Source organism: Onychomys torridus, chromosome 6, assembly GCF_903995425.1.
Source record: "Onychomys torridus chromosome 6, mOncTor1.1, whole genome shotgun sequence".
Lineage (NCBI taxonomy): Eukaryota > Metazoa > Chordata > Mammalia > Rodentia > Cricetidae > Onychomys > Onychomys torridus.
Window position 1 is genome coordinate 56,905,013 of NC_050448.1, and position 20,978 is coordinate 56,925,990.

Sequence of the window (20,978 nt, forward strand, 5' to 3'; positions counted from 1 at the left end):
AGAAACAACCATGGCACAAATGTTGTGGGAGTTACCCACTACTCTCTGATTGGATTTAAAGCCCACTCCATGAGATGGAACCCATGCTCAATACTACTTGGGTGGCCTAGAACCAGAGACTAGATCAACCACGAGCTCAGGAGAAAATCAAATACTATAGGTCTGTTAAAGGAAATAACAACAAAATGACTCCTAACAATGCTCTGCAATAGCCATAGATCAATGTCTTGCCATGACATTTCAGTGATGCTTCCTCTTACAGTAGATGGGAACTCATAAAGAGACCCACAACTGGACAATGCACAGTGAACGAGAGGCCTTGGAACACTCAGTCATTTATAAATGGAATGTGTCTATCAAACCCCTCCACCTCAGGGCTCAGGGAACTATGAGGAAAAAGAGGTCAAAAGAGTCAGGTGTAGGAGACAGAGGGTATGGATTACATCGAGGAAACAGTCTTCCAGATACAACAGTACTGACACATATCAACTCACAGAGACTGTGACAGCATGCACAAGATCTGGACAGGTTCAAGTCAGACAGGGTTCTGGCACTGAGAGGGAAAGTGGAGACAAGTCCCCATTCCGACCCCCGAAGCTATCTTCAACTGATGTCATCTTGATGTGGAAAAATTCATTTTCGGCAATGGAGTCTCACTGGTTACAGATAAGGGTAGCCCCACGTCCAGCAGTAGATGGCCAACCAAAAACAAACTCAGTGTAATTGTTATTTTTTTTGTCTCCTATTGCCTTGCTTGGGCATTTAAAAAAATCTAGCAAGTCTTCTGCTTGTGTATTATGATTTTACGTTTCTATGTGTATGCATGTATGTGTCATGTCTCTCTGAGGGTGTTTCTTGTGCTTTTTCTTTCTGCTTTGCCTGTTTGTTTTCTAAGAAGAGAGATCAAGAAGGGGTTGGATAGGTAGGGGAGTGGGGGAGGATCTGGGAGGAGATGGGGGAGGGGAAGTGGTGATCAGACTATATTGTTTGAATTTTCAATAAAAGAAAAAAGAAAAGCAAAAAAATAGTTTCTTGATTCTCTTTTCCATGTCACTTAGATCCCCATTCCTTGTATCTTCTCTGTAGCTCCACACCAGTCTCTGACAGACTGTTGTTGGCTTAGCTTTACTTCTGACGTTTCCATAATTCCCTGAATGGAATATTTACCTTGTTGAGCAGTGCGGTGATGTCTTGAGGGCCCCTTGATTTTGATTCTGTGTCTAAGTTCTGTCAACTTTTGTTAGCTTTCCTCCGCTGTGTTTTCACCAGTCACCCACACGTCTGCCTCTGTACAGTCACTGCCATAGTTCTGAGCTCTTTGACTTCTGCACGAAGAGTGAACAGAAGTGCTCCGAGTGAACACAAGATACCTTTTATTTGTTTGTTTGTTTTCTTGCTTTGTTTTTTTAATGCCTGGGTGGTTAAGAACCACTTTTGAGGGTTTAGGATAAACAATCCTCAATTGTGAGATGTCCTACACATGAATCAGGACTCGCCATGCCGCACAATGCACACACGAAGGACACGTTTTCCTACACAGAAGAGCTGAGGTTTCTGTATGTTGCATTTATGTTTCTATCTTCTTTTTTTTGTTAACATAATTTCTTTTATTGATTCTTTATTTGGTTCATCATGTACCCCAGTCCTACTCATTTCCCAGCCCTTCTATGCCTGTCCTCCTACTTTCCCCTGCCCAAATAAAGTAAAAAAAAAAAACCAAACAAATCCCAAACCCCAAATGCTTCATTCCTTCCTCTTTCCTGCCTCTCCATCACATATTCATTTGTCATAGTGGCCTTGGGAGCTGTGGCGTGTCAAACAGTATACCTCTTGTTCAAACAGCTTTCTTGCAGTGAGTTGTTGTCGGGTTCAAGGCCTCTGGCTTCTGAGACACCATCAGTACTGGATCCTCATCGAAACCTCTCTTGGATGTCTTGCTGTATTGAGTCATTAAGATCCTGTGGCTATGGTTTGGCAGGACCCTCCCCTTCATAAGCTCCCATAGGTTCTAGATAGGATAGATGTTGAGGTGGGCCAATTCACAGTCCTTGGTGGTAGCTGAGTTGGTCAGTCCGGGCCTCCACTGGGGGCCAGTTCTCCACCAGGGCCAGTTCTCTCATTGCCCCCAGTTGTAACAAAGGCCATGGATATCAACACAGACCCAGGCTGTGGTAGGGCCATGGACCTAGACATGGCCCTTGGCCATAGCTCAGCCCGGACATCACCATGGCCTTGGGTGGTAGTAAGGCCACCCAGATCAGCATGACCCTTGGACATCAACGTGGCCCCAGGTGGTGGCCCAGACCACAGGCATCCATATGGGCTTTGGTGTTATCACAGGCCATGGACATCAACAGAGACTCCGGCTCCTAGAGGACTATGGATGCAGACACTGCCCTCAGCCTCAGCTCAGGTCCAGAGGTCGCCATGGTCCTGGGGCAGTACTGGTCACTCAGATTGGTATGGCCCTGGTGGCAGCGTGGCCCTTGAACATCAACATGGACCCAGGCAGCAGCTAGGCCACCCATATCAGCCTGTTTCCCACTCCTGCAGCATCTTCGGTCCAGCATCTCTCCACAGCTCCCACACCACTCTGCTTCTTCTTCCCTGCCATTTTGCCACCACGTACCTGTTCATTGTTGTGGTTCCGGGGCGCTGAGTGGGCCTGTGGCTGTCTTGTGCCAGTCAGGGCTGCCGTGTTTATATACTTCTAGCATGTGTCAGACTGTGACATTCTTGACACCAAACAATCTCATTCCCTTCCTTCTCACTGATGTGGGAACAGGCAATTTCACTGATTATGCTGCTGGAGCAGCCAGGAAGTAAGAGCCGAAACCAAGGGCACTTGTATTGTATTTCTTCTGAATACGTCTTCACTTAACACTCAGTTTCTGCTCTTATGGCCCGAGCTCCTTGCACTCCATTGTACGAGCTGATGTCTAGGGAATAAAAAGGTAGTGTCTTCCTTTTGTTTACTCCTTAACCTTATGGTCATAGTATCAAGAATCAGCCATAGTGACAGCCTTCTCTTTTCCTAGGGAGTGTGTCTTCAATAAATATTATTGTTATTATTATTATTGCAATGCTGGAGCTTTAATCTAGAGCCTTTGCACATCCTAGGCAAGCACCTTACCACTGAGCTACATCCCTAGTCCTTATTTAAAAATATGCATTATTATTATCATTATTATTATTATCATAAGTTTTTTGAGACAGGGTTTCTCTGTGTAGTTTTGGTGCCTATCCTGGATCTTGCTGTCTAGACCAGGATGGCCTCGAACTCACAGAGATCTGCCTGGCTCTGCCTCCTGAGTGCTGGGATTAAAGGTGTGTGCTACCACCACCCGGCTAAAAAGCTAGAGAGATGGCTCAGCCATTGAAGGCTAGGCTCACAATCAAAAATGTAAAAATAGGTATTTTTAGTTTATAATATTGCATGCATATTTGGGATATAATGACATATAGAGAATAGAATGATTAAATCATTCAATAGACATAAATTTGCTATCTCAGGCACTTATTTATTTATATTTCATTTAAAAATCTCTGCTAGGTGAATTCCAAACACATTATACACTGTTACTAACCTTAGTGACTGTGCTTTAGAAGAGATCTGGAACAAACTCATCCTAATTGAAGTGTTCACCTTTGGCCCTGTGTCTTCCCTGCTCCATTACCCTGGTCCCACCATTCTGCTTTCCGCCTGTGCTCACCTGACTGTTGTACTTTCTGTACATCAGTAAGATTATGCAGACAAGTGTCTCCTTGTCCCTGACTTATTTTACTTAGCAAAACGTCTTCTAGGACCACCCATGTTGTCACAAATGATAATATTCCTTTCTTTTGTTTTGTAAGTTTATTTTTAAAATTGCCATTATATTAATTATTATTATTATTATTATTATTATTATTATTATTATTTGTGTGCATGATATGTGTGTGTGCACACACATGACATGGCTTATATCCTGAGGTCAGGGAACAACTTTGTGGAATTGGTTCTCACCTTTACATGTGTTCCAGGGATTGGACTCAGTTTGCCAGGCTGCAGAGTCAGCACCTATACCCATTCAGCCATCTCGATAGCCCAAGACTCATCTTCTTTTTAAGTTATGTTTTCCCCTGAGCCGTGAATGAACCATCAAGACTACAACCTACTATTAATAGCTTCCAGTAGCTTTACATTGACTTTTTTGCTCTGGTTGGGTGCATTGTTTTTTTCATGTTTTGTGCAATTGTGGTAGGCAAGCAGGCTGAACATGCTACATGCCTGTTTTACTTCACCCCTGTCACAATTCTGTCAAACAGGGTTGTTGTGGAATATTATTTTAAGATGTGCTACACTTGTTTATGCTGTCAAACATTTGTTTTAATGATGCAAAGATGTGTTGCCTTCTTTCCTCATGAATTTGTTTAAATCTGTGAAGCTGTGTTACTGTGCCTGTCTAAAACACCTGATGGTCTAATAAAGAGCTGAACATCCAATAGTGAGGCAGGAGAAAGGATAGGAGGGGACGGTAGACAGAGAGAATAAAGAGAAGGAGAATCTAGAAGTGAGGGAAGGAGGAGGACTCAAGGGGCCAGCCACCCAGCTACACAGCCAGCAACAGAGAAGAAAGAAATACAGAAGTAGAAAAAGGTAAAAGCACAGAGACAAAAATAGATGGGATAATTATTTAAGAAAAGTTGGCTAGAAACAAGCCAAGCTAAGGCCAGGCATTTATAAGTAATAATAAGCCTCCCTGTGTGATTTATCTGGGAGCTGGGTGGCAGGCCCCCCAATGAGCAAAAGAGTGAAAATATCCAACTACACAGGGTTAACAACATCCTGATTTTATGAGTTCACAAGCCATGGTACAGAGAAGCAACCTGGCCAGGGCCACAGAACTCACCAGTGGGAAAATGGATTTAGACTCATATCTGTCTGGTCGAGAGTCTGGACTCTTGTTAAGCATTCTTTACATCATGCTTCCATGAGTCCCCATATCCATGTTGAAAGTGCATGGAATGTCTTTGCCTATCTTTTTTTTTTTTTTTCCACTGAAGTCCTACCATTCAAAATCAAGGCCAATTTTATTTTCTAACACTTCCATGATTATTTTTCTCTAGGCACTCTGTCCACTCTCTGAAAGCCTTTATTGCAAAGATAAGAGAGAAGTCAGTTTCTTTTAATTTGTTTGCTCAGGGATTTCAAAGCTATTTTCCCTCCAGGTCCAAGAAAATATTCTGAATCAAAACCTTTTCCTATTATTTTTCTGCAGAAATGTTGAAGATATGAACTCTGTAACAACTCATGGTTCATGTGGAACACTGGCTTCCATGGAGACAATGGCTTATGACCCTAGTTTCTCTGTGGAACATTGGAGGTTTAAACTTTATAAACACGAAGGATGGTGGAATGGTGGGGTAGAAAGGCTTGTGACCCTCTGGGTTGGCTGAACCACTGACTTGATGTACCTACAAGTGTGTGAAAAAAAATCTTTAAGTTACTGTTGCTTGGTATTTCTCTGTGTTGCATCTTGAATGCATTCCCAACTGATCTTGAGGTCATCGAAGGCAATCAGACTCTATTTTGGAGGAGAGCAAAGGAGCTGTAAGTGTAATGAATTTTCTTAAGGCCAAGGCAAAGAGCCAGATGAGAGAAGATCATGCTTTAGAAATGATGTGGGCTGTGGAGATGGCTTGGTGAAGATTTTGTCATGTGAGCATGGAGATTTAAGTTTCGATTCCCAGCACATACATGAAAAGCTTGGTGTGCTAGTTTATGCCTGTAATTCCAGCATTGTGGGCTCAGAATCATTCATAATTCCAGGTCCAGGGAATCCAATGGCCTCTTCTTGCCTTTACAGCCACGAGGCATGCACACAATACATCACATACATGCAGGCAAAGCACTTATAAACAAAAAAGCAAATAAAAAATAGTTAATTAAAATAATTATCTTGTGATGGAGGTGGTTGCTAATTCAGGTCACCAAGTTAAGTAGTTCCCTCCTTCTTAAGTTATACTTTGTTATATCATTGCCCCCGGCCTTGCTTTGTGTGACTGGCTGCTGAATACCCATCTATATCCAGCTCACAATTTCATTAAATGGGTTAGAGATGCACTTGTGGCAGGTAAGAGGTGACACCATCCCTCTATAACTGAGCTATCAGGGAGAGATGATCTACATCCCTACATACTCCTTTTTTTTTTTTTTTTTTACCGAAAATGATTGGCTTTCCTCTGACCCTCCTGAGTCATTTTGTATCCTCTCATATTTAGGGTCAAGCAATTCCCTTTCCCACTGTTCACCTGGTTTTCAAGGGCTAGAGAACCTTTATCTATGACTGTTGTAATTGTGTCAAACCCTCATCTCTACTGTGTCCCAAGTGTGGATAACCATGCTGACTGACCCCAACAGTAGCCATTCCCTACTCGGCCTTCTGGTTTCCACTCAGCCTCATTCCATCCTGGTCATCATACAGCAGCTAGGAGATTCTTCAAGAAATGACATCACAAAAGTGCCCTCACTGCAAGATTCTTCTGGGCCCTTACTGTCTTAGAATAACATCCAATCTCTTCACCTTTACCTTCAGATCATGTATGAACAGGTCACCACTGTCTCCTGGCTTGCTTCCTTTTCTTTTTCTTTTTCTTTTTTTTTTTCTTTTCAGCACTATCTGTGTTCTCAGCTTGGTCTTACCTTCAGGTCTTTGAGTGAGCCAGTCTATCTTTCTGGATATTTGGAGTATTGTTATTCATATCTCTACAAGGCAAGGGGTTCTTCTTATAAATAGCACTCCCTTAGAAAGACTATTTGTGCCTACTAAAATATTGCCCTGATCTGGAGCTAAGCAGGTTGGGCCTGGTTAGTACTGGGATAGCAGACACTGTTCAGGAACATTCCAGCCAAAGTTCTCCACATTCCTTGCCAGTTACTATCCTATTCTGTGTATTTATTTTCTTCAGAACATACTGCCATTTGAGAAATTTATTAGTGTGATGATTAGTTTTGAGTTTTGGCTTAATACAATGTAGATAAAACTGGGAAGGGAGCCTCAGTGAGGAATTCTCTGGACTAGGTTGACTCATGGCCATGCATGTGAGGAATTTTCTTTATTAAAAATTTAATTCTTTTGAGAATTTCTATATTTACACCATCTCCATTTCACCCTTTCCCCTCTTCAAATTCTCCTTTGCCCTCCCACTCAGATTCACTGCCTTTAATGAATTTAATCACTATTGTTACACCGGGTTAGGTGGGGTGGGAAGGCACAGCCTGAATGTGAGCAGCACTATTTCATGGGCTCGGCCCTGGACTGAATGAAAAGGAGAGGGAGATCTGAGGAGAAGCACGAATTCCTTAATTCATGGTCTGCTTTTGGCTGTCTGTAATGTGACTGCTGCTTCCTGCTGTCTATTTCATGCAATTGTAATCTGGAATTTTGAGTCTAAGAAGCCCTTTCTCCTGTTAGTTGGTTTTGTCAGGATATCTTATCACAGTGACAGGAAATGGAACTGAGACAATTAGTTTACCTTCTGTGAAGTATCACTTCCCAAATGTCAATTCCTAGAGGTGAAGGGCTTTTTTGGTGTTGTCTCCCAATGATTTTTTTTATGACTTTATTGGTGCTAGGTATACTGTGGTAAACACATGGAGTTGTAGAAAGGGAGTGTGAACAGTTACTAGCTCTGTACTTCCAGCATTTAGGGTGGAACTCAAAACTACAGTTCTGTGAAGGTCTCTTTAATATGCATGGCAAGTGGGCCTCTCCTCCAGCCTCCACCAGTTGACTCCACTTCTATAAACACCCCTGAATTTTGTCACTGGTGCAGTCAGCCAGGGAGTCCTCGTTTCCTGTTTCTTCAGGGTGTATTGCCCCTCATCAGCCTCTCGGATACTCTAGGGCACACAGATTCTGTCTGTGAACAACTAGATTAGGGAAACTTATTTTGTTTTTTGTTCCTTTTGGAAGGAGGTGAAGGAAAGATAAAGGGAAAGTAAGGGAAGGAAGAGATCAAAAAATGGAACATTTTACATTGCGACTAGCTTCTCAGTAAAGCCAGCTGTGGGGCTAATACTGACTCATCATGTCTGTAGATGTCGCCAAATGGTGGCTAAAAATCCCAGAGTGATTGTGCTTTAGATCTTAGACTACATTGTATCAATCAACTAAATAGAAACCAGCTTTCCTAGATTAGCTAGATTCCTATAATTGAAGTAGTACTTGTGGTGGTTTTGAGATGTCTCCTGTCAACCCCCACCCTCCTCCATCACCACTTCAAGTATCAGACATTTGAATACTTGATCCCTAGTTGGTGGCTGTTTGGGGAAGATTCAGAGGTGTGCCATGCTGGAGAAAATGTGTTACTGTGGGTAGATATGGTGGTTTGAAAGAGAATAGACCCCATAGGACCCCATATTTGAATAGTTAGACCCCAGTTGGTAGAACTGTTTGGGAAGGATTAGGAGGTGTGGCCTGGTTGGAGGAGGTGTGCCACTAGATGTGGGCCTTTAGGTTTCAAAACCCTCATCAGTCCCAGTTAGACTGTATGCACTCTCTCTCCCCCTCTCCCTTTAGCCCTTCTCTGTCTCTTTGCCTCAGCTTGTGGATAAGGATGTAAGCTCTCAGCTGGTGCTCCAGCACCATGCCTGCTCACCCTCTGCCATGTTCATGGTTATGATGGCCATGGACTCATCCTCTGAAACTGTAAATCCCAATAAACTCTTCTATAAGTGGCCTTGGTCCCAGTGTCTCACAGCAATAGAAAAGTCACTAAAAGAGTGGGCTTCGAGGTTTCCAAGGGCTCTGTCCATTTCCAGTGAGCTCTCTCTGCTCCTGTTGGACTGAGATGAGAGCTCTCCACTGCTGCTCCATCTGCCCACCACCTGCTGTGTCCACTCCACCATCACGGACTCTAATCCCCTGGAAGGTCATGGCATCTTCACCCAGAAAAAGGAAAGTGGCTGCGACAGTATTCACTATTTATAGGAAATGGTAAAAAGGTGTATTTTGCATTTAAGAAATTCCTCTAGCCTGCCAGTGTGAACTTTATTTAGCTCACTAATTTTGAAACTCCAGAATATATTTGATTTCCTGGCAAGTGTCATTTTGAGATCATGCACACAATTTCCAAGTGTGCATTTAATTTATACCAGCAAGTAATTTACCCAGCAAGAACGCATGGCTTAGTTCAGCTGAAGGTGAGTCCCTAATCTTAATAAATATATTGAAGCACTTAGACTTTTTCTAATGAATCTGTACTTTTATCTAGTCACATAGAAGCTATAAGCAATGTTATATAATGTGTATAGTATTCACAAAGAGCCTGTTTTCAGATATCTTTTGGCTACATTATTATTTGCAAGAATGATAGGATGTATTTTTTCCCACTTTAAAGATTTTTTCAAACTAATTAGTTAGCATTACTACAGTTGTGCAGTTTTTATGGAAATTAAAAAATGTGCTGAGGGAGTAGGGGTATTCTTGGTACAGATTGAAGAACACAGCTTCAGCTTTCAGCCCATTGCATGCTGCTCTTACAGAATTTTCTCTTATAAAGAAAAAAATCCATACTCCCCCATCAGCAACCCCCCCACACACACAAAGAGGGAAAAATCCAGGTGAACAGATACCTGTGTATGAGTTACCCTAAGTAGTGCCATTGCTCAAAACATTAATATTAAAGTATAATTAAAAACATTTTCTTGTAAATGTCATGCTTTGGTCCGATAAAGTAAGTATTTGAAGTTATTTGCATATATGATGCATTCTTCTGTTGTGACATCACAGTTAAGGAAAACTGCATTTGTTCACAGAAACTTTAATAACATGTTGTAGTTTTGTTTTTTTTTTTTTTTTGAGACAGGGTTTCTCTGTGTAGCTTTGTGCCTTTCCTGGAACTTGCTTTGGAGACCAGGCTGGCCTTGAACTCACAGAGATCTGCCTGGCTCTGCCTCCCGAGTGCTGGGATTAAAAGCGTGTGCCACCACCACCCAGCTAAACCCAAGTTTAACTCTGAGTCTTTGTGAGCCTGTGACCTAGGCAAGTTCACAAATCTCTCTGAAGCTGTGTCTTGCATTTGGTGAGACAAGGCTATACTACCCTCCATGGTTGAAGTAAACATTACTTCTGCTTGTCACTTAACTAGAACTTCAACGAGGTAACTGACTGTACCTTACCAGTGACCAAAGCGCAGTGACTTTGATCTAGCCCCTTTGTGTATTTAAGTGCACACACTAAAGAATATTAAAACTCACTTGAAAAACTTGCCATGATTTCCCCCAACATAAATGTTAAAGTAGAATGCACTCCACCATGACTAATCAGACAGCTCAGCTTCCCAGCAGAGGAGATCACCATATCAGATCATTCTTTGCTCCTTCTAATTATGGGTTACACATAATACTGCTTTAGGGACTTCCGTGGAAAAATTTTGTATAATAAAGTTAATAAATAACACCAGTCATTAGGGATTTTCCATATTTAGAGTCACATTTCTGTATTTGGCTATTTTATTTTATAATAATGTGAATCATGTTAGAAAAAAAAGGAAAAAGCATATTACCAAATGGACACGCTCTTTTCTTTATGGTTTGAATATGTGTTTGTTTGTTTGTTTCTTCCTTCCTTCCTTCCTTCCTTCCTTCCTTCCTTTCTTTCTTTCTTTTTTTTTTTTTTTGGTTTTTCGAGACAGGGTTTCTCTGTGTAGCTTTGCGCCTTTCCTGGAACTCACTTGGTAGCCCAGGCTGCTACAGAGACCCACCTGCCTCTGCCTCCCGAGTGCTGGGATTACAGGCATGCACCACCACCGCCTGGCTGAATATGTGTTTCTGTGGTGTGGTCCTCAGGTACTATTTGGGAAGGCTGTGGAAACATTGGGAGGCAGGGCTGGAGGAAGTGTGTTACGGGAGGACTGGAGTTTACACTGGGTCTCCAGTCTTCTTGTCTCTGCTTGCTGTTTGAAAGGATGCAATGAAGCAACCCTGATACACAGTCCCACTCCACAGCGTTCTGTCCCAGCACAAGGAGCTGAGTACCTGTGGGCTGAACCACCTGAATCTGTGGTTCAATTAAGCAATACTTCCTCCCAAGTTCTTCCAGGCATTTTAATCCTGGCAACACAGAAGTGCCTTGACTCAGAAATTAGGATAAAGGATTAGAAACAAAATTTACTTGCAAAGTAGTTATCTGTAAACAAAGGCAAAGCAAAAGGCGCCAGTTTGGTCAACTGTGGTATGAATGAGAATGGTCCCCATAAGCTAGCTCATGTATTTGAATGCTTGGTTCCCAGTTAGTGGAACCATTTGGGAAGAAATAGGTGATGTGACCTTGTTGGAGGATGGGCTTTAAGGTTTCAAAAGCTCATACTATTCTTAGAAAGCTCTCTCTCTGCCTTGCACTTGTGGGCAAAGATGTAAGGTCTCAGCTACTGCTCCAATACCAGTCATGCCTGCCTGTCTGCTGCCATGCTCCCTGCCATGATGCTCTCAGACTAATCCTCTGGAGCTGTAAGCCCAATTCACTCCTTGATGAGTTGCCTTGGTCCTGTATCTCTTCACAGTAGCAGGAAGGTAACTAAGACAGCGACAAAACAGAAAAATGTGGAGAAATGGCACCTGAAATGATGTAGGGCTTTGAGTCAAGATATTTGTGTTTCATTTAAATAAGTCAAACACATTTTGTTTCCCAGTAGGGATGCTTCTTTGCTAAAGTGAATAAATATCAACTACTGTGAAGCTTTGAAGATTTGGATTTCCTTGTGTAATCTCATGGAATGACAATTAACATGTACACTCACTGGTGTCCACTGGTGAATAGCTAGAACTCTGATGCTGTGAATTGAAAAGCCTTGTTCATATTTCACTTAGATTTTCATTACAATTGTATTTCAAAAACTATGGCTTTATGGCTATCGCCCCTACTATCAGATCTCTGATTTTATGGTACATCCCAATGTGATTTATTTTTTCATAGTTGTTCAGAACAGAACTGTGTAGCTACTATAATGTGAACACTCTGTAACCCATCCCAGAGGCAATGACAAACCATTCTGGAACAGGACATGGAATAACAGTTGCACCAACATCACCTCCAGTATTGTATTCTTTGCTTTAATGCCTGTCCTGGCTCTAGGCCCTGAGCTGCTATGAAGCCTTCTTTTATATCTCAGAGCTTTCTTGTGCCTACAAACCACTCAAAATATCATTTACTTTTACTTAATACAACCATTCATCATTTTTTTCCTTTCCCACATAATTTACATTCTTGCTAAATTCCAGTTTCCTTCATTAATACTATACCCATTAATTTATCCATCCTTATTTCTTCAGGAATTTATTATGACTGTCTTCTAGCTAAATTGTTGAGGGAATGTAATACTGATGGTATGCTTGGCCTTGGTATCTCTGTTCACTCTTTAGTAAATCAAGTTCGTGTCTATTTGAATTTGTCTATCATTGACTATGAACTCTTTAAGGGAAAAATGAGATGGTCTATTTTGTGTGTGTGTGTGTGTGTGTGTGTGTGTGTGTGTGTGTGTGTGTGTGTGTGAAGCTCTTCCTAGTTATTGAATAGTGAGAATAATTTTGGACCTGCTACATATGTTCACATAGAAACTTGAAAGCAGATGCCCAAAAGCAACTCAGACATATCATATGCATCTTTCTCCATTAAAGTGGATTTGGTAGAAAAAACACCACTGCTTGCCTTTGTTCGGGGCTGGTGAGAATTCAGCTGTCCAGAATGTTGTTGAAACACACAAAAATAAAATCAATCTCTAATGACTTAAATTGTGCTGTTGTCTTACAGGGTTGGAGTAAAGGCTAAAGTCAGAGGAGCAGAAATAAAAATCTAAATTTAACTGAGCTAACTGGCAACTTCTCTGGGTCTTTTCTTTTTCTCTCTCTCCCCTCTTGGTCTTAATACAAAGGGGATGTTTGGGAGAGGCTAGGAGAAGTTGACAAAAAGCGTGTCTGATAGTGCTGTCTTTTTAAGTTTGAAATGTGTGAGGAAGTAGAAACATTTATAAACCAGGAGTCTGCTTGCAATTTCCAACAAATTAGCTACAACTGGGAAAGTAAAATTGGCCAATCTTCTGGACCATTGAACCTGCAGCGAGCGCTTCCAGCCCACCTTGGAAAATGTATTAAAGCATCCACAACGAAGAAGCCACAACCAGTAACAGCAGCAGTGACTGGGAAGAGGCTGTGGAAGAAAGACAAGGACCAGGAGGTGTGAGGGGTGTGGGGACAGACACTTGTGCTGGGTCCCTGAAGGTGGTGCCTGAAATTCCAAGAACTTGATCAGTCACTTTCATTAACAGATGAGAAATGAGGCCTGGATAAAAATGCCAAGGAAATAATTATATGACAACTTATTTGCTCTATCTCAGTAGATCAAGATATGTACATTTTTATTAAGGTCTGTAAGTTCAGATTCATTTTTATTCTGTAATATTTTAATTTCAAACCTATGAAGTCATATTTCTCTGTTTAAATGGATGTAGCTAAAGAAAACAGAAGGTTAATCATTTCCTTATGTTTGAGAAAGATGTTGGAACCAATTTATTCAACAACTGAAAACATCAGCTCCAGTGGCTATGAATCCAGATAACTGCAAAAAAGGTCTGTGTGGTGTGTGTGTGTGTGTGTGTGTGTGTGTGTGTGTGTGTGTGTGTTGTTGTAAGGTGCTTCACACAACTCTTTTGTGGAAGTTTGCATTCATGAGGAGGAAGTACCAGGGAGATGAGGTGAATAGGATTTAGCATCAAGAGAGTAAAACTGTGGGTCCTTTGTTAGGTTAGGAGCCATGGTGGGATGAAGGAAAACAGTGACAAGTTAAGATAGACAGGAGACACTAACACAACAGGAACAAGAGGGCACGTCTGATCCTCTCAGCACCCATATCTGGACTGCCGGGAGGTGGGAAAGGAAATGTGCAAGTGCACTTGACAGCCAGCTGCTTCCATGAAGGGAGAACAGAAACGAAACAGCACACAATGTAAACAAACAAAAGGAGGCTACGAAGAGGCCAGAGATAACAGGCCAGGTTTGTACCTGCCCATTTCATTCCAATGCCTGAATCCCAAATGCAAGGACAGTCAGCCCGCAGGATGAATAAGAGACAGGTGTCAGAATGGATAGTTAGTTGACTACTGATGTGGGCTCAACATGGCAGCAAGCCATGACTTGTTAAAGCCTGAGGTGGCTTTCCACAACAATGAGGACTCACTGCATGCTCCCACCAGCACCTTTTACTCTCCATATAAAAGAAAACACATGACCTCATCTCTGGAAACCAGGCTAGGAAGGGAACAGAGTAGGTTTAGGGTGATGCTGTGGCTCAGCAGTGTCTCTGTTGTCCTAACTGTGTAGCACCAGAACAAGTGGGAAGGCAGGGAGGTGGCATTCTTTCTGTAGGGAGGAAGGGCCTGGGGGAGGTGAGATGCACAGGCGTTCAGTACCAGTGAAATTAGGGGAAAATAATAAAAAGCGACATGATCCCTTGGGGAATTGGAGAACAGAGATGGCATTTCCAACAAAGGGCCCGGCTGTAAACGGAGCACTGGGGACCTAGGATCAGATCCTTTCTGATTGGTTGTGAGAAAGATCTGAAGTGTTTATTTACCAGGTAGGTTCAAGAGAAGTGAGTATACTAGGGTAGCATATTGGCCAAGTCATAACATCGGAGACCAGGATTTTGGTGGATAATAAATTCAAGGACTTCAGTCTAGGTTATTTCTATTTTCAGGTGATATTCTGCCCTTCTGTTATTTCCTGTCCTTTAGGACCTATGTATGCAACTGCAGAGCCGTGTTTAGAAGGGACTCAAGATAATGAAGAGAAAAGGAAGAGTCTTAGCGTCTTCCCATGGTACAGATGTGGGTGTCATCCTTTGAAAATTTAGGTTTCCTTCCAACTCAAAGGAGCTTCACTTGTAGAAAGCTGAAATGTCTTTTAAAAATACTTATGATGTTGCCTAAGGTAATAGCAATTCACTTGAGGTTCAGGCTCCAGGCAGCAAAAAACAAAAAAGAAACTTCAGGTTATTTTTCCATAAGTGAATTAGATGAGAGTCAAGGGAAAAGATGCTTAGGAAACTTCCATATAACTAGATGTTATAATCATCAAAAGCACCCATAACTCTGTGACCTCTCAGCTCAAGGACCTATGGGTCCTCTAAGAAAAACATCAAATTACTTAAAATGTCAACTACCTTTTAAAAATAGAAAATCTCACCATGGAACAATGTGCCAGAACTTCTGCTGTCCCTTTTTGTAGTTAATCATGAGGGTGACATTTGGCTTTCACTGGGCCTGGAGCTGACTTTGGGAAGAGGCCGAGGCCAGGGTCTACACTCAATGAATGCTCTAGTTCCTGAGGCAGGATTCGGGGAGTCCTGGAAGAACCACATGGAAAAACAGGCAGAAAGGAAAGACACCACCGCATGACGCAGGGGTGCCATGTGGTCCAGAGCAGCCAGTGAAAGCTGAGAGTGAACCCTCTTTTCGATGATAAACTCTCAGAAAGTTTTTGATTATTTCCAAAAGATATATTCATTATAATAGAAAGAGTGCAGACATGAGAGACCTCAATTAAATCAGGTAAATATTGAAACAATTATAAAATGAAATGCATGTAACAAAGAACCCAATACATAACATAATGATTTAACAAGAAAATACCATTTCCTAATGCAAATTATAGGAGAGTTTACTCTTATTGTCCTCTTTTTGCTACTTGTTTTTTTTTTATTATTGTTGTTTATGAGGTTGGAGATCAAAACCTAAATCTGAAGTCTTCATTACTTGCTGTTGCTTTTGAGCAAAGAAGGAAAGGATTCCTCAAGTCAAGGGTGGATTCTAGGTGTTCTGACCAGGGGAGTATTTGGATCTGTAGAACTGAACAGTGAGAGGTAGCTTTGGATCTCTCTACATCAGGTAAGAGATGGAGCTCCTGGGGTGGTGGAGCTAGTGAGGGAGGACACAGCTAAGAAAGAGGGAGGAGGGAGCTGACACAGGAACTAAGCTGGTATTTATTGGCATTTGCTGTATTGTTGGAAACAAAAGTGTTTTCTATACCACAAGTTGGTAGCATCTGTATCCTAATCCACTGGATGTTGGTATGCATTAATTGGTACATAGAGCCTCACCAGTCCATAAGAAGAGATGCATGGCACTGAGGGTGAATGTGTTCCACTGCCTGGCATCATCCTATGTGGTAGAAAACCTGGATTTCTGGTTTTGAGACCTTGGGTTGCTCAGATTCTGAAGTGGGCACTACGTCATTTGTACAAATGCAAATGAGATAGACCAGGGTGTCTGCAAAGTACCTTTTAATTCTAAGATACTATAATTTTAGAAGTATTAGGACCAAGTCACATTTTACTGATAGAGTGTTACTAAGGAGACAGACTTGGATTCGACTCTCTTTTGCAACACTTTCTAGAGAGTAGAGCCTAGGATGTACTACAGAACATTCTTCATTCTCTGTTTTCTACTTTAAGGTAGGAATACCTCATAAGTCATTGGGGAATAGGAGATGTTTGGGACATTTAACATGGTTCCTGGTTCATGGAAAGCTCATAGTAAAAGGAAACAATAAAGACTATCACCATAAAGCTTGAGATTGAGTTGTTTAAATCCTAACAGCTTTTCTTTTTTAATGAAAAAAATCAAAACTAACTAAACTACCCACCTCCAAGCACTTTAGTTGGACAAGTTTGTTCTGATGTGTGAAATTATGCTTGAATGCCTATTTGCTTCACAAACACAATTTCTTCCATTTTATTCAGGTGGTAAAGTCTTTACACAGATTTATCTTTACCTACTTGGAACTTAAAAATGTGAGTCTCAATTCAGAATAGGAACAGCATGAAAGTGTAGCAGCCTTCACAAAGTTGACTTGGAACACTAGCTAAACCATAGTTTGTGCATTGGTTAAATTTATTCTCCCACATTTGGACATGGATAAGTCTGTTGGTGTGGGTCATTTTTAATGTCTTCATCAAGCTTATGGGCTTTTGTAGGATGTCTAACTTTCTGTTTCTTCTCTTCTTAGAGAGTTGCTAAGAAGTTACACTGGTATGGGCTCCAGGACAAAGACCAGATAGCCCGCTAAGTCTCCCTGGGGTGCTGTAACTGAACCCTTAACATCTGGGCTGGTCCTTTAGAAATTCAAAAGTGGTCTGGTGGTTGTGGCACATGCCTCTAATCCTAGCACTCAGGAGCCAGAGGCAGGTGGGTCTCTGAGTTCAAGGCCAGCCTAGTCTACAGAGTGAGGTCTAGGACAGCTTGCTTCAAAGCCCTTCTGCTTTCTCCTATCTTACTTGTTTTCTGCCTACCTAAAGTGTTATGCAAAATGACTATTTTGCTTGATGATATTGTTTAATAAGTAAAATATCTCTGATAAGGATTTATGATAAAACACATTCTGAGAATTTTTTTAAAAAAAATTTGTAGTTTTGAAATAACTGTAGACTCACAAGAACTTCAGAATTGCCACAGTGTGGTCCCACGTGCCCTTTGCTGAGCTTTCTCTGACAGCAAAATCTCACATAACTAAACTAGTATCAAACTGCAGATTAACTTTGGTTAATTGCCATTCACTGGCCATGGCTAGGGGACTGAAGGACAAGAGGCTGGCTTTTCGGAGCCCAGCTCAGCGTCTGTGTATGTCACTCAGCAGCAGCTCTGGGCTAATGTGCAGCCATCTCCACTCTGTCCCTTCAGAGCAAGGCTGAAGCTGTAACGGCTCTTTATCCTATTGCTTATTAAAGCAACTGCCATTCAGTTGGGCTTTTTGGTTAAAACATGGCCAATAGCTCTTTCCATCTATAGGAGGTTTTGCTATTTTCAAGGCCCAATTATCTGTGCCACCCCTGCTGAGGATGATCATTGTCCAGAGGAAAGAGCATCAGCCCAAATCACTCAAATCTTGGCATTATTAGTGCTAGCCTTGTGACACGGCACAACATGTCCTTGGGTCTTGCTGAATTGTTTCTACATAATCGTTATTGCAAAGATTTTTTTTCTAGTAGAGACTGAATACAAGGGCCCTGAGAAGTAGATAAGGTAACATATCTGATAGGCATTTTACAAAACAAGGTTCAAAGATGGTAAATTAATTGCTGAGGATAGTAGAACCAATGCAGCTGAACATGTTAGGATGGTGTCTTCCATGATACCACATTACCTTTCCAAAGTACCAGAGGACTGGATCAACATGGCACAACACAACACAACAACCAACCAAGCCAAAGGAAGCAAGCTCAGCACATGGAGTAAACAATCCACAGCTCAGGGCAGCAGTAGAGGGTTAGGAGCCTGCCCTTACATGCTACTGTTGATGATCTTTGCTGATGTCCTTTGCTGTGTGCACAGAAAGTCTCCACTTAGGTGGATTTGAGTGATGGGCTACAATCAAGGTGGACTGAGTTTATTATGGGTTACTATTTTAGGGTCTCTGCAAAGTTCCTCTCAGTCACCCAGATTGCACAAGTAGCCTGGAATCCTGCTCCTCATCTCTGTGTCATCATGCTGCCCCATCCCCAGTGGAAAACAGGGAATGTTTAGAATTTAGACCTTGCATCTATACAACTACTTACATGGTTTGTTTGTTTGTTTTTTTAAACCTCAAGAGAACTGAAATATAAAAAGATGATATTGTCATCATCTTTATCACTTTCAGTGTTTTGCTCATGAAAATAATTTATTAACAAAAGAATGTTAACATGGAACATTTTTATAGCCTGAAACGTCTTTAGTACCACATCCGCCAAAATTCCTTCTTAAACTGCTCTGAACACCTTTTATACATCTGAAATTCTTCATAATAGAACACCTGTTTTAGAAGAATTCCTTTGGGTCTCTCAATCTATGCATTTCCTTGAAATGGAATAGAAAATGGTAAAATTGATTGTTAATTTCAAAGGGCTCTTGCTGCAAAAGTAGCTTGTGTACAGCTCTTGTGTGTGTGTGTGTGTGTGTGTGTGTGTGTGTGTGTGTTTGTAGCCCTGATACCTTAAGCACTAGGTTATAATTAGAAAGATTCAGTGTCTTGATGATGATGCGAAGTTTGAGGTTTTCTTACTTTAGTTTCACGTGGGTATGTCATAATTAAGATTGAGATAGAGAAAAGTAGGAGCAGAATATTCTCAGGGATTCCTAGTCACTTCTATGGTTTTGAAACCATCTCAACCTTTGACTATTTAGATTAGTTGTACTGTAGAGAAAAGGAGAAAAAAATCATCAAAGCATAGTATATGCATATTAGAATTAAGAGATTTAAGATGGAAGGTTACCCTGAGAAATTAAGTAGAATATCTTAGTATAAACAAAAGTTTTGTAGACTTTGGGAGCCACAAGAACATAAACATGCTTGTGTCTTAAATTTGGTGATGTTCACACCTCCACAACTCCAAGGTATTAGGGGGACTCAGAAACTTTCATTCTGTACTGGGTTTGGATTATTTAATTGTTCTAACAATCATAAGTGTTTTCTTAACTCAGACATGACAATTCAGTGAGACATAATGCATAACAACCCTTTCCTTAGAATTATAAACAAGATTAAAAACAAAACCTGTGGCTGCATACACAAAGGAAAATTGCCATTATATTAAAAGCAAAATGACTTTTTGTTTTCTTGGGTGTCTATGTTTTTCATTGTTTTATTCTTTCCCTTGTTTTCCTTTCAAGGAATAGTGCAAAACCTGGCAGAGGAGTTACATGGCTACATCTCTGTGTAGATGCACACGCCAGGGAGCATATCAGGATGGCAATGTGCAACAACCACATAGAAACGAATGAGTATCAAGAACTCCCGGGATAACTCAATGGACATATTGCTTGTACAGAATCTATAGATTGTTTTTAAATATGAAAATACTGCTCATCAATTATAAAAGTTGCCTGTTACTAAGCATAGGCTTATACAAAATGTTAGTTTTGCTTAACTTTTGATTATGACAGTATATTCCAGTACAAATATCAGAAATGTACTAAAAGGAATGATTCTAAAGTAAGATTGCAATTTTATCAGAGCATGCATTTTAGCTTAAAAGCATAAATGTAAGGAATGAACATTTGTACTTATAATTATTTCATTAAAACACTAAGGCACAGAAAATTAGATGCTGAGCATACTCACAGTATTTTCCAATAATGAAGATGCAGAAGAAGAATGGACCAGATGTCATTTCCTTCTTTCTGAGCAACTGATTAATGAAAGTAGATAAAATGTGGTCTTGGATAAAATGAGCCGCGCACAGCTCACAGTGGTTGTGCTATTTCTGTCTGCAGTCTTAGCAGCTATAAGGCAGCGCTCTCTCTCTGTCTCTCTCTCTCTCTCTCTGTCTGTCTCTCTCCCTCCCTCCCTCCTTCATTCCCTGCCTTCCTTTATCCCTCCGCCCCTTCCTCTCTCCTCTCTTGATTCCCTTTTCTGAAAGCCTTAATATCTTTCCATACACATACACACACACACACACACACACACACACACACACACACACACACACACACGAGAGAGAGAGAGAGAGAGAGAGAGAGAGAGAGAGAGAGAGAGAGAGAGAGAGCTGAGCAGCAAGGAAAGTTTCTGAGAGCACATAGGTCTGTTTCCTCTAAACATCTTATTTCTCTGCCCTGCAAAACTCTCCACATTCATATATGGACATTGACAGAAGTCTGATCTTATCAAAGCAAAAAAATTTTTTTCTTCTCTATGAATGCTTTTGTGGCACAAATATAGAGCAGGAACTAAGGTGTGACTGCAGTGGCCTTTTAAGTTTGTTTGGGAATTTGAGCAATAGATATGGTTCAAGGAAAAATATAAAAATCAAATATTTCAAAACGCTTTTGCACTCCTGATTTTACTATAGTAGAGACTTGACATGTTGTGACTGAACAATGAAGTCTTCCTGGGTCCAAATCTTAGGGATCCTGACACTCTGGGGCTGGCAGCTGTTATCCCAACCTAGGTTTTCAGGAAAAAAATA

At 41.2% G+C, this 20,978-nt stretch overlaps 1 protein-coding gene across 1 annotated transcript in view; it reads right to left on the reverse strand.

The window, feature by feature from the left end:
* Window positions 1–20,291, reverse strand: part of Rxfp1 (relaxin family peptide receptor 1) — a 132,838-nt gene extending 112,547 nt beyond the window's left edge. The window contains exon 1 of the mRNA XM_036190591.1: window positions 20,135–20,291. Within this exon, the coding sequence (XP_036046484.1) occupies window positions 20,135–20,183 (49 nt within the window). The 5' untranslated portion in view covers window positions 20,184–20,291. The remainder of the gene's footprint in view (window positions 1–20,134) is intronic.
* Window positions 20,292–20,978: the final 687 nt, after the last annotated feature.